This window comes from Lepisosteus platostomus, chromosome 11 (genome assembly GCF_059453375.1).
Source record: "Lepisosteus platostomus isolate fLepPlt1 chromosome 11, fLepPlt1.hap1, whole genome shotgun sequence".
NCBI lineage: Eukaryota > Metazoa > Chordata > Actinopteri > Semionotiformes > Lepisosteidae > Lepisosteus > Lepisosteus platostomus.
The window spans coordinates 28,774,005-28,788,921 of record NC_142621.1 but is presented as its reverse complement, the minus strand read 5'-3'; the positions used below and the strand labels follow the sequence as shown (position 1 = coordinate 28,788,921).

The 14,917-nt window shown below is 38.2% G+C and overlaps 1 protein-coding gene across 1 annotated transcript; it reads left to right on the top strand.

The window, feature by feature from the left end:
• The first annotated feature begins 1,233 nt into the window (after positions 1–1,233).
• LOC148652352 (retinoid isomerohydrolase-like) lies at positions 1,234–14,644 on the top strand. The gene is made up of 14 exons (XM_088599023.1): positions 1,234–1,391; positions 2,530–2,612; positions 3,541–3,691; positions 4,938–5,045; positions 5,350–5,491; positions 5,901–6,048; positions 6,732–6,813; positions 8,379–8,511; positions 9,172–9,311; positions 10,420–10,549; positions 11,404–11,518; positions 12,321–12,415; positions 12,928–13,039; positions 13,967–14,644. The coding sequence occupies exons 1-14, from the start codon at positions 1,381–1,383 to the stop codon at positions 14,113–14,115; spliced, it is 1,599 nt and encodes a 532-aa protein (XP_088455149.1). The 5' UTR covers positions 1,234–1,380; the 3' UTR covers positions 14,116–14,644.
• The last annotated feature ends 273 nt before the right edge of the window (positions 14,645–14,917 follow it).

Below are 14,917 nucleotides of genomic sequence, written 5' to 3'. Positions count from 1 at the left end.
TGTTGCAAGTAATCTTAAAGCTGTCCTGCCTTGTTGGATTATTCTGGTGTTAGGAGTGGGGGGCTGTATGCCAGAACTATTCTACAAAGCAGCAAAGCACTGAAACCAAAATCTTTCAAAAATGTTTGAGCTGTAAGACGTACCTGCTCTCTTTTGCTCGTTTAATAATAAGAGTCAGCTGTAAAGGTTTAGTTTCAACAAAGTTAACTTATCATCATGAACTGATGTCATTTATTTTGTGTTCTCAGGTCAAACAGTATTGGAGCAAAAGTGCAAAGAGAAGTGCCTGTGTGCCCCTAACAGGAGCTAGGTGTCAGTGCAAACCATTAAGATACAATGGCTGGGTTTCCAGACGTGCCCTGCATCAGTTTGGTTAATAAGAGCAAACGATTCACTTTTCCAAGGTAAAATTGGATCTTAAATCGTACAAACATCTTGTGCTGCCACCAGAAGAGTCATGTCTGTAGTGCATGAAGGAACCAGAGACAAAGGTTACAGATGCTGCTCTGCCTTCTTCCCTTGCCTCTGTCACCACAGAAGGTCACGATCTCCTCACAACATTCTTTGGAGACAAGCATCTAGTCACATGGAGCTCGTAACAAGACATGAGACCAATCCAAACGTGGCCCATCGTAATAAGCACCACAGAGATTACAGCAAGCATCCATGTGAATTCGGAGCAGGTGACAGAAGGAGCTGAGTAACTGAGAGCTCAGCTGACCTTTTCTGACCTTTTACATTCATTAAAAAGGACAAAAAAGAACAAAAAGAGGATATATAAATCAAAACTATCAACAAACAAATGAAGCATCAACAATGAACAATTCTCTCTTCAATAAAAGGAATATTTCCTACATCTAAGGCCCATGTTCCTTTTTGCTAGAACACAATACAAAGTGTAATTTTTAAAAAAAGGACTGAATTTGTTTTTGCAATCAAACTAGTCTTGAAACAGAAATGTAGCGGTCTTTCTAAAACACGGTAATACTTAAGAGCTTTGTATTTTTCTCATTTAACTTCTGGTTTATATGTAAGCTGGTTCCATACAATGTGCTTTCAAGGTAGAATGATTTTTTATATGTCGCAATGTGGTTTCTTGTGTGATTTTAGTTGTGTCCTTAAGTAACTGTGAAAAAAGAAAATCAAGTTTAAAAAAGGAGTATTGTTTATTAAGCCAAGCCTGGATGGAAAAGTTCAGAATCTGGGCACAAAGGAATTTTTGTTCTTGTCTTCTGATTGGCTGAGAAACGTCTTTCAGTCATTGCTGTTTGGGATGGGAAAGGATCCTGGGGTATAAATATCTTAAACTGCCTGCAGGCACAATTCAACGTTTTTCTTCAAGCCCTAGAAGAACAGCGTGTGCTGTGAAGACAAAGGAAAATGTGTAGCCGGTAAGTTAACATTCCCTGTCTTTCTCTTGCATTTTAATAATGGTTCTTTTTACCACAGATAATGTTTGGAAGCCATTAAGTTCCGTTTATCACAGCCTTTAAGCAGTAAAAATGTCATTCAGGCTTTTAAACATGAAAACATGTCAATACCTACTATAACTTACTATATTTATACTATAGCTTTATCTTCCTTCTCTACTGAGCCAAGTATATATATTTATTTTTTTGCTGTTTCTAAGTTTTCTTGTTCTTTATAAAATAGGAGGTTAAAAGGAATTCACATTTCTATTAAATATTTCTGGCATTTGTTTTTTGAAGGTGTATTAAGATTTATTTTTTATAAAGTATATACTGTTTGCAAATTGTTAAAATATATTTCATTATTTTTTAGTAGATTAGAATTGATAGTAGAGCTTTTTTAATAACCAACCCATTCAAAAAGAATCTAATTAGACATGCTGTAGATGAAGTGTAGTTACGGTATTGTAAGATACTACTCGAAGATTAAACAAAAGTTCTCTTGAAGACAGTATAGACAAAAAAGCACAGAAAACACCGTATTGAAAATGTGATGTAAAAGTGCCTTTAGTGGATTTATGTGCCTTTAGTGATTACATTCTATACTACCAGCTGATGCTTTAACATAGAAAGAATTAACCATCTCACTTTTGAGTACTCATACCTAGTGGGTTGATCCATTCAAAGCACTCTGAAATATTGGAATGAAAAAATATATACTTTTTTGTCACCAAGGAAGTTTAATACCTGTTTAAAATAACTTTTATGAGCATTTTTATACTGTCAGAAACTGGTGTTATTTTCTAGTGCAGTCAAATAACTGATAAATGAGATCCATTGGTGTATTAATGGCACATATGTGGCAGTTTATTCACAGCCCAAGTCTCTACAAACTCCACAAACTGAGAATAGTGTTAGGGGCCTCATCATAACTATGTATACATATTGAAATTGATCTGGAACAGGTCCTGATGAGTAAAAACAATTCTCAATACTTTCCACCCCAGCAAACACATATTTGCAGCCCTTCTTTTTTCTCGTGGTTTATTACTTTTGAAAAAGAGGTTACTCTTTTTTAGCACCTAAAGACACTCATGCAAGTTGTAATCTGATTTTGCAGTGTTGAACACCCTGCTGCTGGGTACAAGAAGATTTTTGAGACTGTCGAGGAGCTTTCTGAACCAATACCAGCGCAAGTCATAGGTCTGCATGTTTTCTTTGCTTTTCTGGTTGCAGTTACTGTAGTTTTAAGAGCAAGGAGCATGGCTCTGAAACTCACTGTGTTGTATATTACCATAAAAATATCATATTTTTTCCCAATCTCTCTTTAGAGCCTGTCAGGCTTTAAAATCTTGGTGTTTGACATCTACCACTTGACAGAGGCAAGAGGTTATCCTGGAACTTGCTGGAAAGACCCTTTTCTCTAAAACCCAATGACATAGAAAAGCCTACAGTTAAGAGTTTTCCAGCAGCCAGCAGTGATGTCTGACAGACAGAAGGTTTGAGAATGCAGAGCTAAGTGGAAGCCAGCATCTTGGAAGGGAGTGAATTGGATTTTACACTTAGTTCACAATCACTAAGAGGAGGCAGTACAAGCATCACTGCTGGTTGTTTCTGAATCCTTGTTACTTTCTCTTTGGGATGTATGAGGGTTAAACTGGCAAAGTAACTTCAGACTCTGATTACAACATGATTGTTTTAACTGGGAGTTATTCAAATTCAACAATTTAAACCTATTTTTAAGGAAAAAAAGCTTTTGGTCCCTTTCAGCCCAAGTTGCAAATTGTAACGTGTATGCAAATGTAAATGACAACTTTATGGAACTTCTTTCTAAGAGACATTAGAAACCAAGGCCCAACTGCTCCAGGGTAATACCATGGTGTACAATAAAAAACACTCCCTAGAAATATTGATCATGGTATTCCTGTGGTCCAGTAGTCAAGCACATTCATGTTGAAGCCAATGGAAATAATAGAAAATCTGTGGTCAAACCAGAGGGCAAAATCCTACATAAGGAAAGAAAATCCTACAAGGAAAAGTTTCATGTGGTGCATCCTTCATTACCTCACCAATCTCAACCACAGAAAGTGAGCTGACCTGAGGGTATTTGGTATCTTTCCTCACGGTACAGGTAGAATTCCCCCCTGGCTGAAGGGGAGCTTGCTCAGACTGGGGCCTGGCCTTTTTGAGGTTGGTGACGAACCATTCTATCACCTGTTTGATGGCCAAGCCCTCTTTCACAAGTTTGACTTTAAGAATGGACAAGTGACCTACCACCGAAGGTAAGGCACACCTCCCTTACAACAACAAATGAGGTCCTGTATGTGGAGTTTGATCTTTTGAATCTGATCTGTGCTCAACTTTTCAATTTTAGCACATTTCAATAACAGAAGACCCTTTTTCTTTTGTCCTTGCTACACTCTATGTAGACTCTTTTCTTATTTGTTTTTTCTAGTTTTACTTTAAAGACAAGTCATGATTGTTGTGGAAATAATGCAGAATTGCTATTTAAAGTTAATTGGACCATGGCTGTATAGCATTGTTTAGTCCAAGGCCTAATGAAAACAGTACTTGTGTAATAGCTGCTATTTATCATTAAAATTCCAATCGTGGTTGACATCTCTTGGAAAAGTTTTCAGTTCTATTATCTTTTTTTTGTCTGTGAAAGTAGCTCACGCTCAGTTGTCTGCTGTTTGTGTGACACCCTGTCTTAGCATCCTGCTCACATATGAGCTGTTCACTTCTGAAAGGCCTTACAAAGAATTTGAATCAAACAGCTTGTTTGGGGAAAATAGAGAATGTTTTTTTTTATTAAAGAGAGCTTCTTATTAAAGAGAGTGATTGTAGAACAGTGCTAATGAGAAAATTTTTAGTTTTACCATCTGGCTATAACAATTCCTGCAGTAAGAAACCTCCAGAACCTTTAATCTTGTGCCACATGTTCTGGAATTCAGAAGATCTTCCGATGGATTTAGAATTTCTTTTAAGCTACTGTACATTCTATATGTGTACCCATGACTCTTCACTTTGGCTGTTTGGTCCTTGACAGGCTACCTGTCTATAAAGCTTACATGGGCCTTCAAGAAGCCTCTGTTTACATGCCTGTGTGAGGCAGTGAGACCTTAATGCTAGTAGAATCCTGAAGTGTTTTTAAAAAGTGACTCAATACTTGCTTTTGCTCTGTACCATGTTCATAAGCCATCAGCATTATCTGTCATTAATTTATCTGGCTGAGCCTTTTATGTCTTCAGGACTACAATTACAGTTGGTTATGCTGGAGAAACCTGGGTAAAGTGCTATGTTTAGGTTTAGGGGCAGAGCTGCAGTGTTCCTACTGAACATTTCAACCTACAAGTCTTGTCAGGATCCTGGAGCCCTGACCACTGTTCTACTCTGTGTGGAGGGCTGGCATAGGTGTAAATTAAATAGTCCTACTTTTCACTTGTTCTAAAGCAAGCCTGGTTACCTTGTTAACACCTGAACTAGACTGTGTTTTCTTCAAGTGAAGTGTTTTCTTTTTTTTTCTAGATTTGTGCGAACAGACGCATACGTGAGAGCAATGACGGAGAAGAGAATAGTCATTACTGAGTTCGGGACCTTTGCATTCCCAGATCCATGCAAGAACATTTTCTCCAGGTCTGTGGTGACCATTTGCACAGAAAAGCAGTTATTTCTAGATTCCCTAACTTGCACTGGAAACAGTATTTCTGCATAAGTCCTTCTTTAGGCTGGTGTTCAATCAACTTTTAGTGAGTGCAACTGCCAGTTTTGATGTTCTTCCTTGTGGAACCACAGTTGTCTCGATGTAGTTCTTGACACGCTGCTGCTTGTTGACACAAACACTGTCTTTTGCCATCGTGCAAAGCTTCTTGTGAGACTTGGGTTTGGGCCCCACAATGACAGAATCAAGTTTAATGCCAGAACATTTGTATTTCTGCAGGTTTTTCTCTTACTTCAAAGGTATTGAAGTAACAGACAATGCTCTGGTGAATGTCTATCCTGTTGGAGAAGATTTCTATGCCTGTACAGAAACAAACTACATTACAAAAGTCAACCCTGAGACTCTGGAAACAATTTCAAAGGTTAATCCTTTTAACGTGCTTTGCTGAGCTCCAGTGAACGGTACACTAGAACAGCAGGCTAGCTTCCCACTTCATCTGATAAACCAATAAAGCAAAATCCAAATGGATTGACAGTCACCAGTAGGTACAGACAATAGATTTTAAAAAGCTTTCTTCTGAAACAATCAGACAACTTTTCTTCTTCAATGTTCTTGACTTAATTATATATTTTGTATTTTATACTTAACCTATGCTATCCTATCAGACATATGCTATTGTGATTTTAATAGGAAGGAAAGAGGTGTACCAGTTTGCCTAAATAATGCCGTATTGGTATAAAAATGCTGTTTCAATTTTTTTCAAACATAATAGAAACAGCATTTCTGTGGTAGGACATAACTTCAGTCTGCTTGATTCTGTATCCTCCCAGGTGGATCTGTGTAACTACGTGTCGATCAATGGGGTGACGGCTCACCCTCACATTGAAAAAGATGGCAGTGTGTACAACATTGGGAACTGCTTTGGGAAAGGCATGTCCATTGCCTACAACATTGTCCGCATTCCACCTACACAGAAAGGTAGGGCTCTTATGTTATTATTAAAATAAAAACATCTTGATACTACTACCCCCTACACTCCCTACAAATAATTCTTAGAAATCCCTACCATCCTCGTTTCATGCATGAAATGGAAAAAGATACTCATTTGTTTTTTGGGTAGGTTTCTCTTGTACATATGACATGATCACACAGCTTTTCTAATACCTATATAGTGTCTACCAGGTTTTTTAACTCCTTAGCATCAGAGCTCCAAATGACACTATCACCGTTAAATGACAAAGAAACTGTCAAAGACAAATGACAAAGGAGCTCCTTGCTAAGACATGTTGAATTTTTTCACTCTCCTTGCTCATTTGAAAACTGTAGTTAAGAGAAAAGTTGTCAGTCCTCTAAATTAAAGGTTTTCCATATACATTTTTTTTCTAACAAAAACATCATGATGTTCTTACACTTAAACACATGAACATGCATCGAATACAATGTATTGTATGTAGATCTTTCTTTTGATTCTTCTGTTTCTCTTCACCATAAAAGTCGTTTCCATGTTAATTTGAGTAAAACAGGCCAGACTGTCAGAAAGACATTTTCACAAATTCAAAGGAAAGTTTCTATGATTCCTCTAGCTGTGAAAAAATAAGCCAAACTTTCACATGGTGAGCAAATATCGCAATAGTAACTAATGCAGTTGATCCTGGTTCCAGATAAATCAGACCCCATTGAAAAGGCGAAAGTGGTGGTGCAGATCCCGTGCAGTGACAGGTTCAAGCCCTCCTATGTCCACAGGTTGGTCAACTTGTTCCAGGTCACTGATTGCTTTCTTATGATGCTAGACTGTGCTTTGTACTGTTTACAGTAAAACATATAGTATGGTGCTGGATCACAACAACTACATTTACATGCACTTATTAAACGATCAGAGAGCTTTTACATGTACAACAGGTATCCCACTAGTTACCACTGAAGTGCTACACCTGCATGCAGCAGGTGATGCTCAGCAGCCATTATACACATATGACTATTCAAGAGATGAAGTGTGGAAGTGAGAAATTGTTTCACCACCTGAATTATGCCCAGTAATTGATATTATGGCAGGACACTGGCATTGGTTCTTTAATGACCATGTAGCTAGGACCTCTGTTTACAGCTTCATTCATATAATAAATCTCCTACAGCACAATGTGGTTGGTCATTATACTAGGGCATTGTTTTTGGAAACTCCAGAGTGAATAGTGCCACCTGTTTGTCCACTAACACAACTGGAGGTCTCCCTTTCACCAACACTGACCAGGCCCAGCCTTTCCTAGCTTTGAGATGTGATGAGAGGTAGCTGAACAATACCAATAGTTGAACCAGTCACTTTACTGTATGTTGTAGTTGTACAGCAGTACAAAAATCTTGAATTTCATTATTATTCTGTTCCGTCTAACATTTTTCATCTTTATGCATAAAAATATGTTAACTTGGAGAGGGAGGAACGTAACCTTGTCTGAGGTTAAGGTCCTCTGGGCTTTCCCAGATGTGTTATACTGTGAAGTCATCCAAAAGGACCACTAATTGTATCTGGAATTTAAAAGGTTTCATTCATACAGTGTCAAACTCTTCATCTAACATTTCCACCTTTCCTCTGAGGTGCACTGCTCTATGACATAGTTGTGTATAAGCTGAAAATGAGCACATTGCTTAGTTCAGGAATTTTTGGCTGTGGAAAGCTGAGAAAGTGCTAGTTCAGTCTCCAGCTATCATGCACAGAATTCATGGGAAGGCTTTATGAGTAAGAAGTAATCCAGGATAGTTGCAGTGCGCTTGCTTTAGCCCATGGTGAGTCATAAAAAACAATGATTCTTGTTGAATACAAGCATTATGTAATCATACTGGGAGATGCAGACAACAAACTGCTGCTCAGTAATTAAATACAGGAATTAAATCTCACTTTTATGAGACACTGAAATTCACTGATATTTAACTGCTATAATCAGGTCTGAGATAATGTATGTCATGGCATTGTCCATGGTGTTACCAGCTATTGATATGAACATGTAACTGATTCATGAATCAGAAGTGGACAATAACCAGCAATAACAATAACTGCTACTCGGAGCACTAAGCATAAATAGAAGCTTGAGTTTTAATTGAAAATTGTTCAAATTCTGAATGCTTACTTCTGATTTCTCTTTTTTAACAGCATAATGTATAAAAAGGAACCAGTAAAAATTAGTTACCACCTACAGATTTAAATTATATTGGCATCAGTTTAACAGTGACATAACAAAACTCACATCAACAGCATCTTGGCCAGACTGCCCATGATATTCCTTTTAGTGCTATTTTTCTTCTCCTTGTCTTCTCAGCTTTGGAATGACAGAAAACTATTTTGTTTTTGTGGAGACCCCAGTGAAAATTAACCTGTTGAAATTTTTGGGAGCATGGAGTATCAGAGGGGCCAACTACATGGACTGCTTTGAGTCAAACGAAACAATGGGGGTGAGCTGGATGTGAGCTGTTACAGACAGATGTAATACAAAACACTTCTTTATGATTCTGCAAGAGAAACTATGCAGTAAATGATATACATGATTGCATGAAAATATTTCACAATCCTATGCAAACAATGCTACATAAGTATTTTTTGTCTTAGCTGCTTATAAAAAATTTCTTTCTTTCTATTATTCAACAGAAATGTATTTTCAAGGCACATTTGTACCACAGCTTAACAAAATAGAAGATGACTGGTTAAACAGCATCACAAGACCATGGGTGTTCAACTAATTAGTCTGTTCACATGAGATTAATCACCACACACCCCTTCCTTCTAAATGGTAGATGTTTCAGAGCATCAGGAATAAAAAGGCAGTCATAGAAAAGATAACAGAGCAAATCTGACCTGATGAATATGTCAGGCATTGTTTTCATTTGAAGGTGTTTTAACAATTTTAAATATTTGTCCTCCCCAGTGAAAAGTGTTTACATTGTTTGTGTCACAAAAGTTGAATTTGATGATAAAATTCACTTCTAAGTTGGTACAAAAGCTGTGTCCTATCCCATCCCTGGTAAGTGGTATATTTCATAGAAACCACACAGCCTATCATGGTTTAAACCTTCTTAACTCAGAGTGACTAAAAGAAGCCTCATTTTATTTCATAGACTTGGTTTCACCTGGCCACGAAGAAACCTGGAGAATACCAAAAGCTCAAATTCCGAACTTCAGCCATCAACCTGTTTCATCACATAAACTGCTATGAAGACAATGGTTTTATTGTCGTCGATCTTTGCACCTGGAAAGGGTAGGGTCACTGAATGGGGCTGTAGTTGTGGAAAGAGAATTGGTAGGACAATAAAATGAAATTGAACTCTCACTCCAGTACAGTCAATCTGCACTCATATTGAGCCATGAGCACAAATAATTTGAACCACACTTCCCAACTATTCTCCTCAAATTACTTATTTTTTGTTACAAGGTTTTTTGTTACTGAAGGCAAGCTCTGTATTAATTCAACAGTTCCCTTGCTCACATTAGTATTCTTTGACAGAAAAAATGCTACTTTTTCACTGGTATGATCCTTATCAAAGAAAAAAAGCATTGAAATGTATTTTTCCTTTTATTGTAGTTGATAATTGTTTAGGAGCAGAAGTCAAAGGTGAGACCATTTAGCAAAGAGGTCTTCTACCATGGAAATATTCATTCCAGTAGTCTTTTTTTCTGTGTTGATCAATTAAGAGCTAATTGCTTCATTTAATAATTGCTCAGCAATTGATTACAAGTCAATTTAATGACTATCTATATAACCTGCTGGATTGGAGATGCAACATGCCTGGGTAACTTCTTCCAGAATCCTACCTCCCTTAGTGCCAACAAGTCTTTCCTTTTCTCTTCCACAGAGTTTCAACTTATATTTTCTGTTTTGTGTTTCACTGTTCGCCTCTTGGTTTCTACAGTTCTAAAGAAGACCACTTTGTTGATTTTGTTAATGCTTTTGAGATTTCTGAATTCATGAATCAGGCCCCGGCAAGGTCTTCTAAGTTTAACACCGAAAGGGTTCAGTTCATTTAGGCTGGTGATGCAGAACTTGCCCAAGGTTACTCTTCTCTAGACTAGAGCTGTAATATCAAATGGACCGTTTGTAATGTGGTGACCACAACTGTATGTAATATTCTCAAAGAAGTCTTCCTAGAGTAACTTTAAATGTTAACATATCCCTTTATTTCACTTCTGCTTTTAACTATGTATCCAAACGTACTATTTTTAACACTTTGTAATACTTCTTAGTAGATACATCAATTTGACAGCATTGAACTCTGAATATTGCAAAGTTTCAAAGCCAATATTTCATACCATTCACAATGAAGCTTTTCACCTAAACTTGGTGAGCATTTTGTGTGTTTTCCTATAAGGTTTGAATTTGTGTACAACTACCTCTACTTGGCGAACCTACGGGAGAACTGGGAGGAGGTGAAGAAACAGGCCATGATGGCACCCCAGCCAGAAGTTCGCAGATATGTCCTTCCCCTCGATGTTCATCGGGTTAGATGATTAACCACTTATTACAGAATACTAATCCCAGAGTCTTGTACAGGCAGGGACATTTAACACAGTTATTCTCAGAACTCAATGTCAACACAACACCGACATTCACCACAGGTGTGCTCGTAGCTCACTGAGTAGATAAGTGTTCTCGTAGCTCACTGAGTAGATAAAGATGGAGAATAAAGGTTTCCTGAGCTGATTGAACTAGGGGGAAAGACGTGGGCAGGTTGGAGTGAGAAAAGTCTGAAGTGGAATTAAGCCAACACACAAGTGTTAGTGCTCACCCTCTTCTGAATAGTGCCATGAGATCATTAGGGATTACAAACCATCAAGACCATCATTAACATCTTACCTGAGTGCCTCCATCTTTACAGGGTTTCCTATCAACACACTGATACATTTGTGTGCAATTTCTGGGGTAAAGGAAGAAATGTTTGGCCACTAGCACCAGCTTTCGAACATTAGCAGGACTGCAGCTTATAAAACCTGTGCTTATTGTCAGTTCAACAAATGCAGTAGATTACATTGTTGTTGTATCATTAGTAGATCCTAATGGAATTAAATATTCCATGTTTTTTATTAATTCAAATTGATTATTTAGTCTTTGAGGTGTGATTGTACATGTTAGAAGCAAGAAATCTTGTTCTTAAAAGGAATATATTGTTGCTTTTCTTCTGTATTCAATTGTTTACCCTTATGGTGCACTATTAAAGCGAGAGAGACTCTAGGTATCAACATGTAGAAGGTTGTAGTTTGAGTTGTAGATGCTTGGATCTCTACTGTACTGCAAAGACACTGTGCACTGTGCACTGTGGGTGTGAATAATAAAATCTCATTTTGTGATTTTGTAGGAGGAGCAGGGAAAGAACCTGATTTCCTTGCCATACACTACAGCCACTGCCACCATGTGGGCTGATGGGACAGTGTGGCTGGAGCCTGAGGTGTTGTTCTCTGGACCTCGTCAAGGTAGAGTGATCTGAAACGACTAGTACTGCAGACATGAACTTCTCTTGCTCCAATCTTTCAGCAGAATGTGAAATAGTATATTATAATTGCTTATCCTTATTATGGTAGTTGTTGTTGTTATTGTATTGATGATCAATTGAGAAATAAGAAGCTCAGCGTATCTTCACGAGTGGCCATCCAGAGACTCCTGATTAACATTATTTTTTAATTGAACTATTTTTTTATCTCTCCACTCTGTAACAGCTCGTTAGAGTAAACTTAAAATGAAATCACTGTAATTGCAATATTTTTATTACTTTTATGGCTCATTAAGCTACTAGCAACTGAATGAGCAACTTGGACTGAATAATCACCTCCTGTTTGTTGCCTTTCTTTTGAACATTTGCGAACACATACACATGTCTAAATATGTCCAAAATCTCACTGCATCATCTGGTGAACAGCTCTCAGATCCTTTTTTATTGCAGCAACACTCAGCTGTATTTTTTTGATTGCTGTTTTTATTTCTAGAATGCATTCTGATGTTATTTAAAGTTAAATAAGATGATGTCTATGTTCTACAGGAAAATGGAACAACCCAAGGTTCTCTAAAATATGTCATTTTATTTTAAGAATAAAATGTAGAATACTTGCATAAACCAATGTATAATGTTTTTCAATATTTAGCTCCAATAATTTAAAATGCGTGAAACGGATCTGTTTATGTCAAATGAAATAATGATTACAGAACATTATCTGAACCAGAGCACTTCTCTCAGAAAGCCCTCATGCTGATTTCATTGGTACCGTATTTCTCTTGCAGCTTTTGAATTCCCACAGATCAATTACAAAAAGTACTGTGGAAAGAACTACACCTACGCGTACGGACTGGGACTCAACCACTTTATTCCAGACAGGGTGAGTCCTGCACCAGAGCTAAAATGTCTCTTTCTATATCTTTAATCTGTCCAGGTTGTCTTGTGCAGTATTCCGTCTGTCTGTCCATTTTCCAACCGCTTTTCCAATTCAGGGCTGTGTAGAAGCTGGAGCCTATCCTGGCAAGCAACAGATGCAAGGCAGGATATACCCTGGACGAGACACCAGTCTATCACAGGGCACACACAGACACACACACACTCACGTTTAGGGCCGATTTTCCCAGAAGCCAATTACCTGCCGGTGTGGTTTTGGACTCCGGAGGACCCAGAGGAAACCCACATGAACACAGGGAGAACATACAAAATCAATGCAAATAGTATGCCAGGAACTGAACACAGGAGCACCAACACTAATTCTATTGTTTGGAATTATGGCAACAGGAATGGTTCTACATGGGGAATGGGGAAATAATGCTGTTTTCATGTTAAGGCTCCATGTTCCAAGCTAGTTACTAGGCTTTTAATGGGAGCTGGTTTATGGTGGTTTCCCAGATCTGCAAATTGAATGTTCGGACCAAAGAAACCTGGGTGTGGCAAGAACCAGACTCCTACCCATCTGAGCCCCTCTTTGTGGCATCTCCTGACGCTGTTGAAGAAGATGATGGTAAGAGTGAAGGTCTAGGTATCAACACACTATAGAATTTAGTACGTTGACATTGCTTCAGGTTCAACAGCCAGCAGCCATATCACTCTGCAACTCACAACCGGCACTCTGTGTGGGTCCTAATGCCCCAATATAGTAAAAACTGCAATATACTATAAAATACTCCAATATACTGTAAAAAAATTACCGTTGTTTGGATAAGACTTAAAACCGAGGTCCTGACTCTCTGAGGTCATTAAAAATTCCAGGGCGTTTCTCGAAAAGAGTGGGGGTGTTACCCCGGCGTCCTGGACAAATTTCTCATTGGTCTTTACCAATCACGGCCTCCTAACTAATAATCCCCATCTATGAACTGGCTTCATCACTCTGCTCTCCACCCCACTGATAGCTGGTGTGTGGTGAGTGTACTGGCGCACTATGGCTGCCGTCGCATCATCCCGGTGGGGCTGCACATTGGTGGTGGTGGAGGGGAGTCCCCATTACCTGTTAAGATCTTTGAGTGGGGGCGTCCAGAAAAATGCTATGTAAGTGTAAGGAATTATTATCAATTCCATTCTAGGTACAAAAACAAACTGCCAATGTTTTCAAATTACTGCCTTCTTTTTACATGCAATAATTGTGGTTTTCCATACAGAAAATGAGGAACTTGACATTGCTCGACTAACTTTATTTTCACTGTATGTAAAAAGTGTCACGTTTGTAATCCTACCATAGAATACTATATTATGCAATACTAGTATGGAATGTAAGAAGGTGTGGTTGCTTATGTAAATAAAAATACTGAATATTTACTCTAAAGAGTACTTCTCTTCAGGCCTACCTAGTGTTAAAAATGTTTTTAAAAAAGTGACGGGTGGGACTGCAGGAATCAGAACAGTGCCACAGGGCTGTGCTGTGGGTGATGCTCCTGTCTCTTTTCTGGTGCAGGGGTCCTGCTGACGATAGTGGTCAATCCTGGGGCGGCCCAGAGACCAGGATACCTCTTGATTTTGAATGCCAAGGACCTGACGGAAGTGGCCCGGGCTGAGGTGGAGGTCCTCATTCCTGTCACGTTCCACGGAATGTACAAACCTTAGGATCGGTGCTGGCAGGATGAAGAATGAAATCATGACCGACCTTTATCTGCTTTGCACAAAGCTGGAAAAAAGCAGTCTTTTTGCTAACTACTAAGCCAGTGAATTAGCATCAGGCAGAAAACAATTAAATATTAGCTTCATGAAAGAGCCTCTTTGCTACATAAGAGGAAGGACAGTTTTCCTGATTATATGCAATTATACTTACATTCTAATGCATTGACCATCACTGATGTCAGATTTATATTTTAATAATGGTTTGAGCTCAGATGGTGGGTTCTGCAGTCCTTCGAGTTTCCTTGGACTTATTTGTGAATTGACTGTGTCCGAAGACAGTGTCACACTGTAGTGTCTCTCTTTAAGAGATAACAGTCTATTTCAACTCTTTATGTTACATGTAAGATGTGCGTTGTGGATAGAAACATAGAAAGCAATGTATTCAGAGAATTTTAAGAATAAACTTTCTTTTTAAACTGTACATGTCATGCCTCGATTCAAAGTAGCAGATGATTATTAAATGGAGGACATGAAAGCAGTGGCCTAGATCTTCTTTTTTACCAAAGGCTAGATCTGGTGAATACAATGGCTCCATGGAAGGGATTTAGTTGCAGTAAAAGGCAAATCAATTTAATTAAATTGTGCTTTCTGTTATTTCAATTCTAAATAAGCCAGTTCAGAATGACTACAATGATTCTTCTATCCTCTCCAGCAAATAACAGGAGGAAGGGGTCATGCTGACTAAATCACATCCTCATTTCTTTTTTATCTTCTTCTGGAGAATTCTGAACAGCAATTTTTAAAATGC

Excerpts from the sequence above, each read along its gene's own strand:
- LOC148652352 (XM_088599023.1), top strand. Across the intron at positions 11,519-12,320 it reads GTTCTCTGGACCTCGTCAAG|CTTTTGAATTCCCACAGATC; the intron begins GTAGAGTGATCT and ends TTTCTCTTGCAG. Across the intron at positions 12,416-12,927 it reads ACCACTTTATTCCAGACAGG|ATCTGCAAATTGAATGTTCG; the intron begins GTGAGTCCTGCA and ends GTGGTTTCCCAG.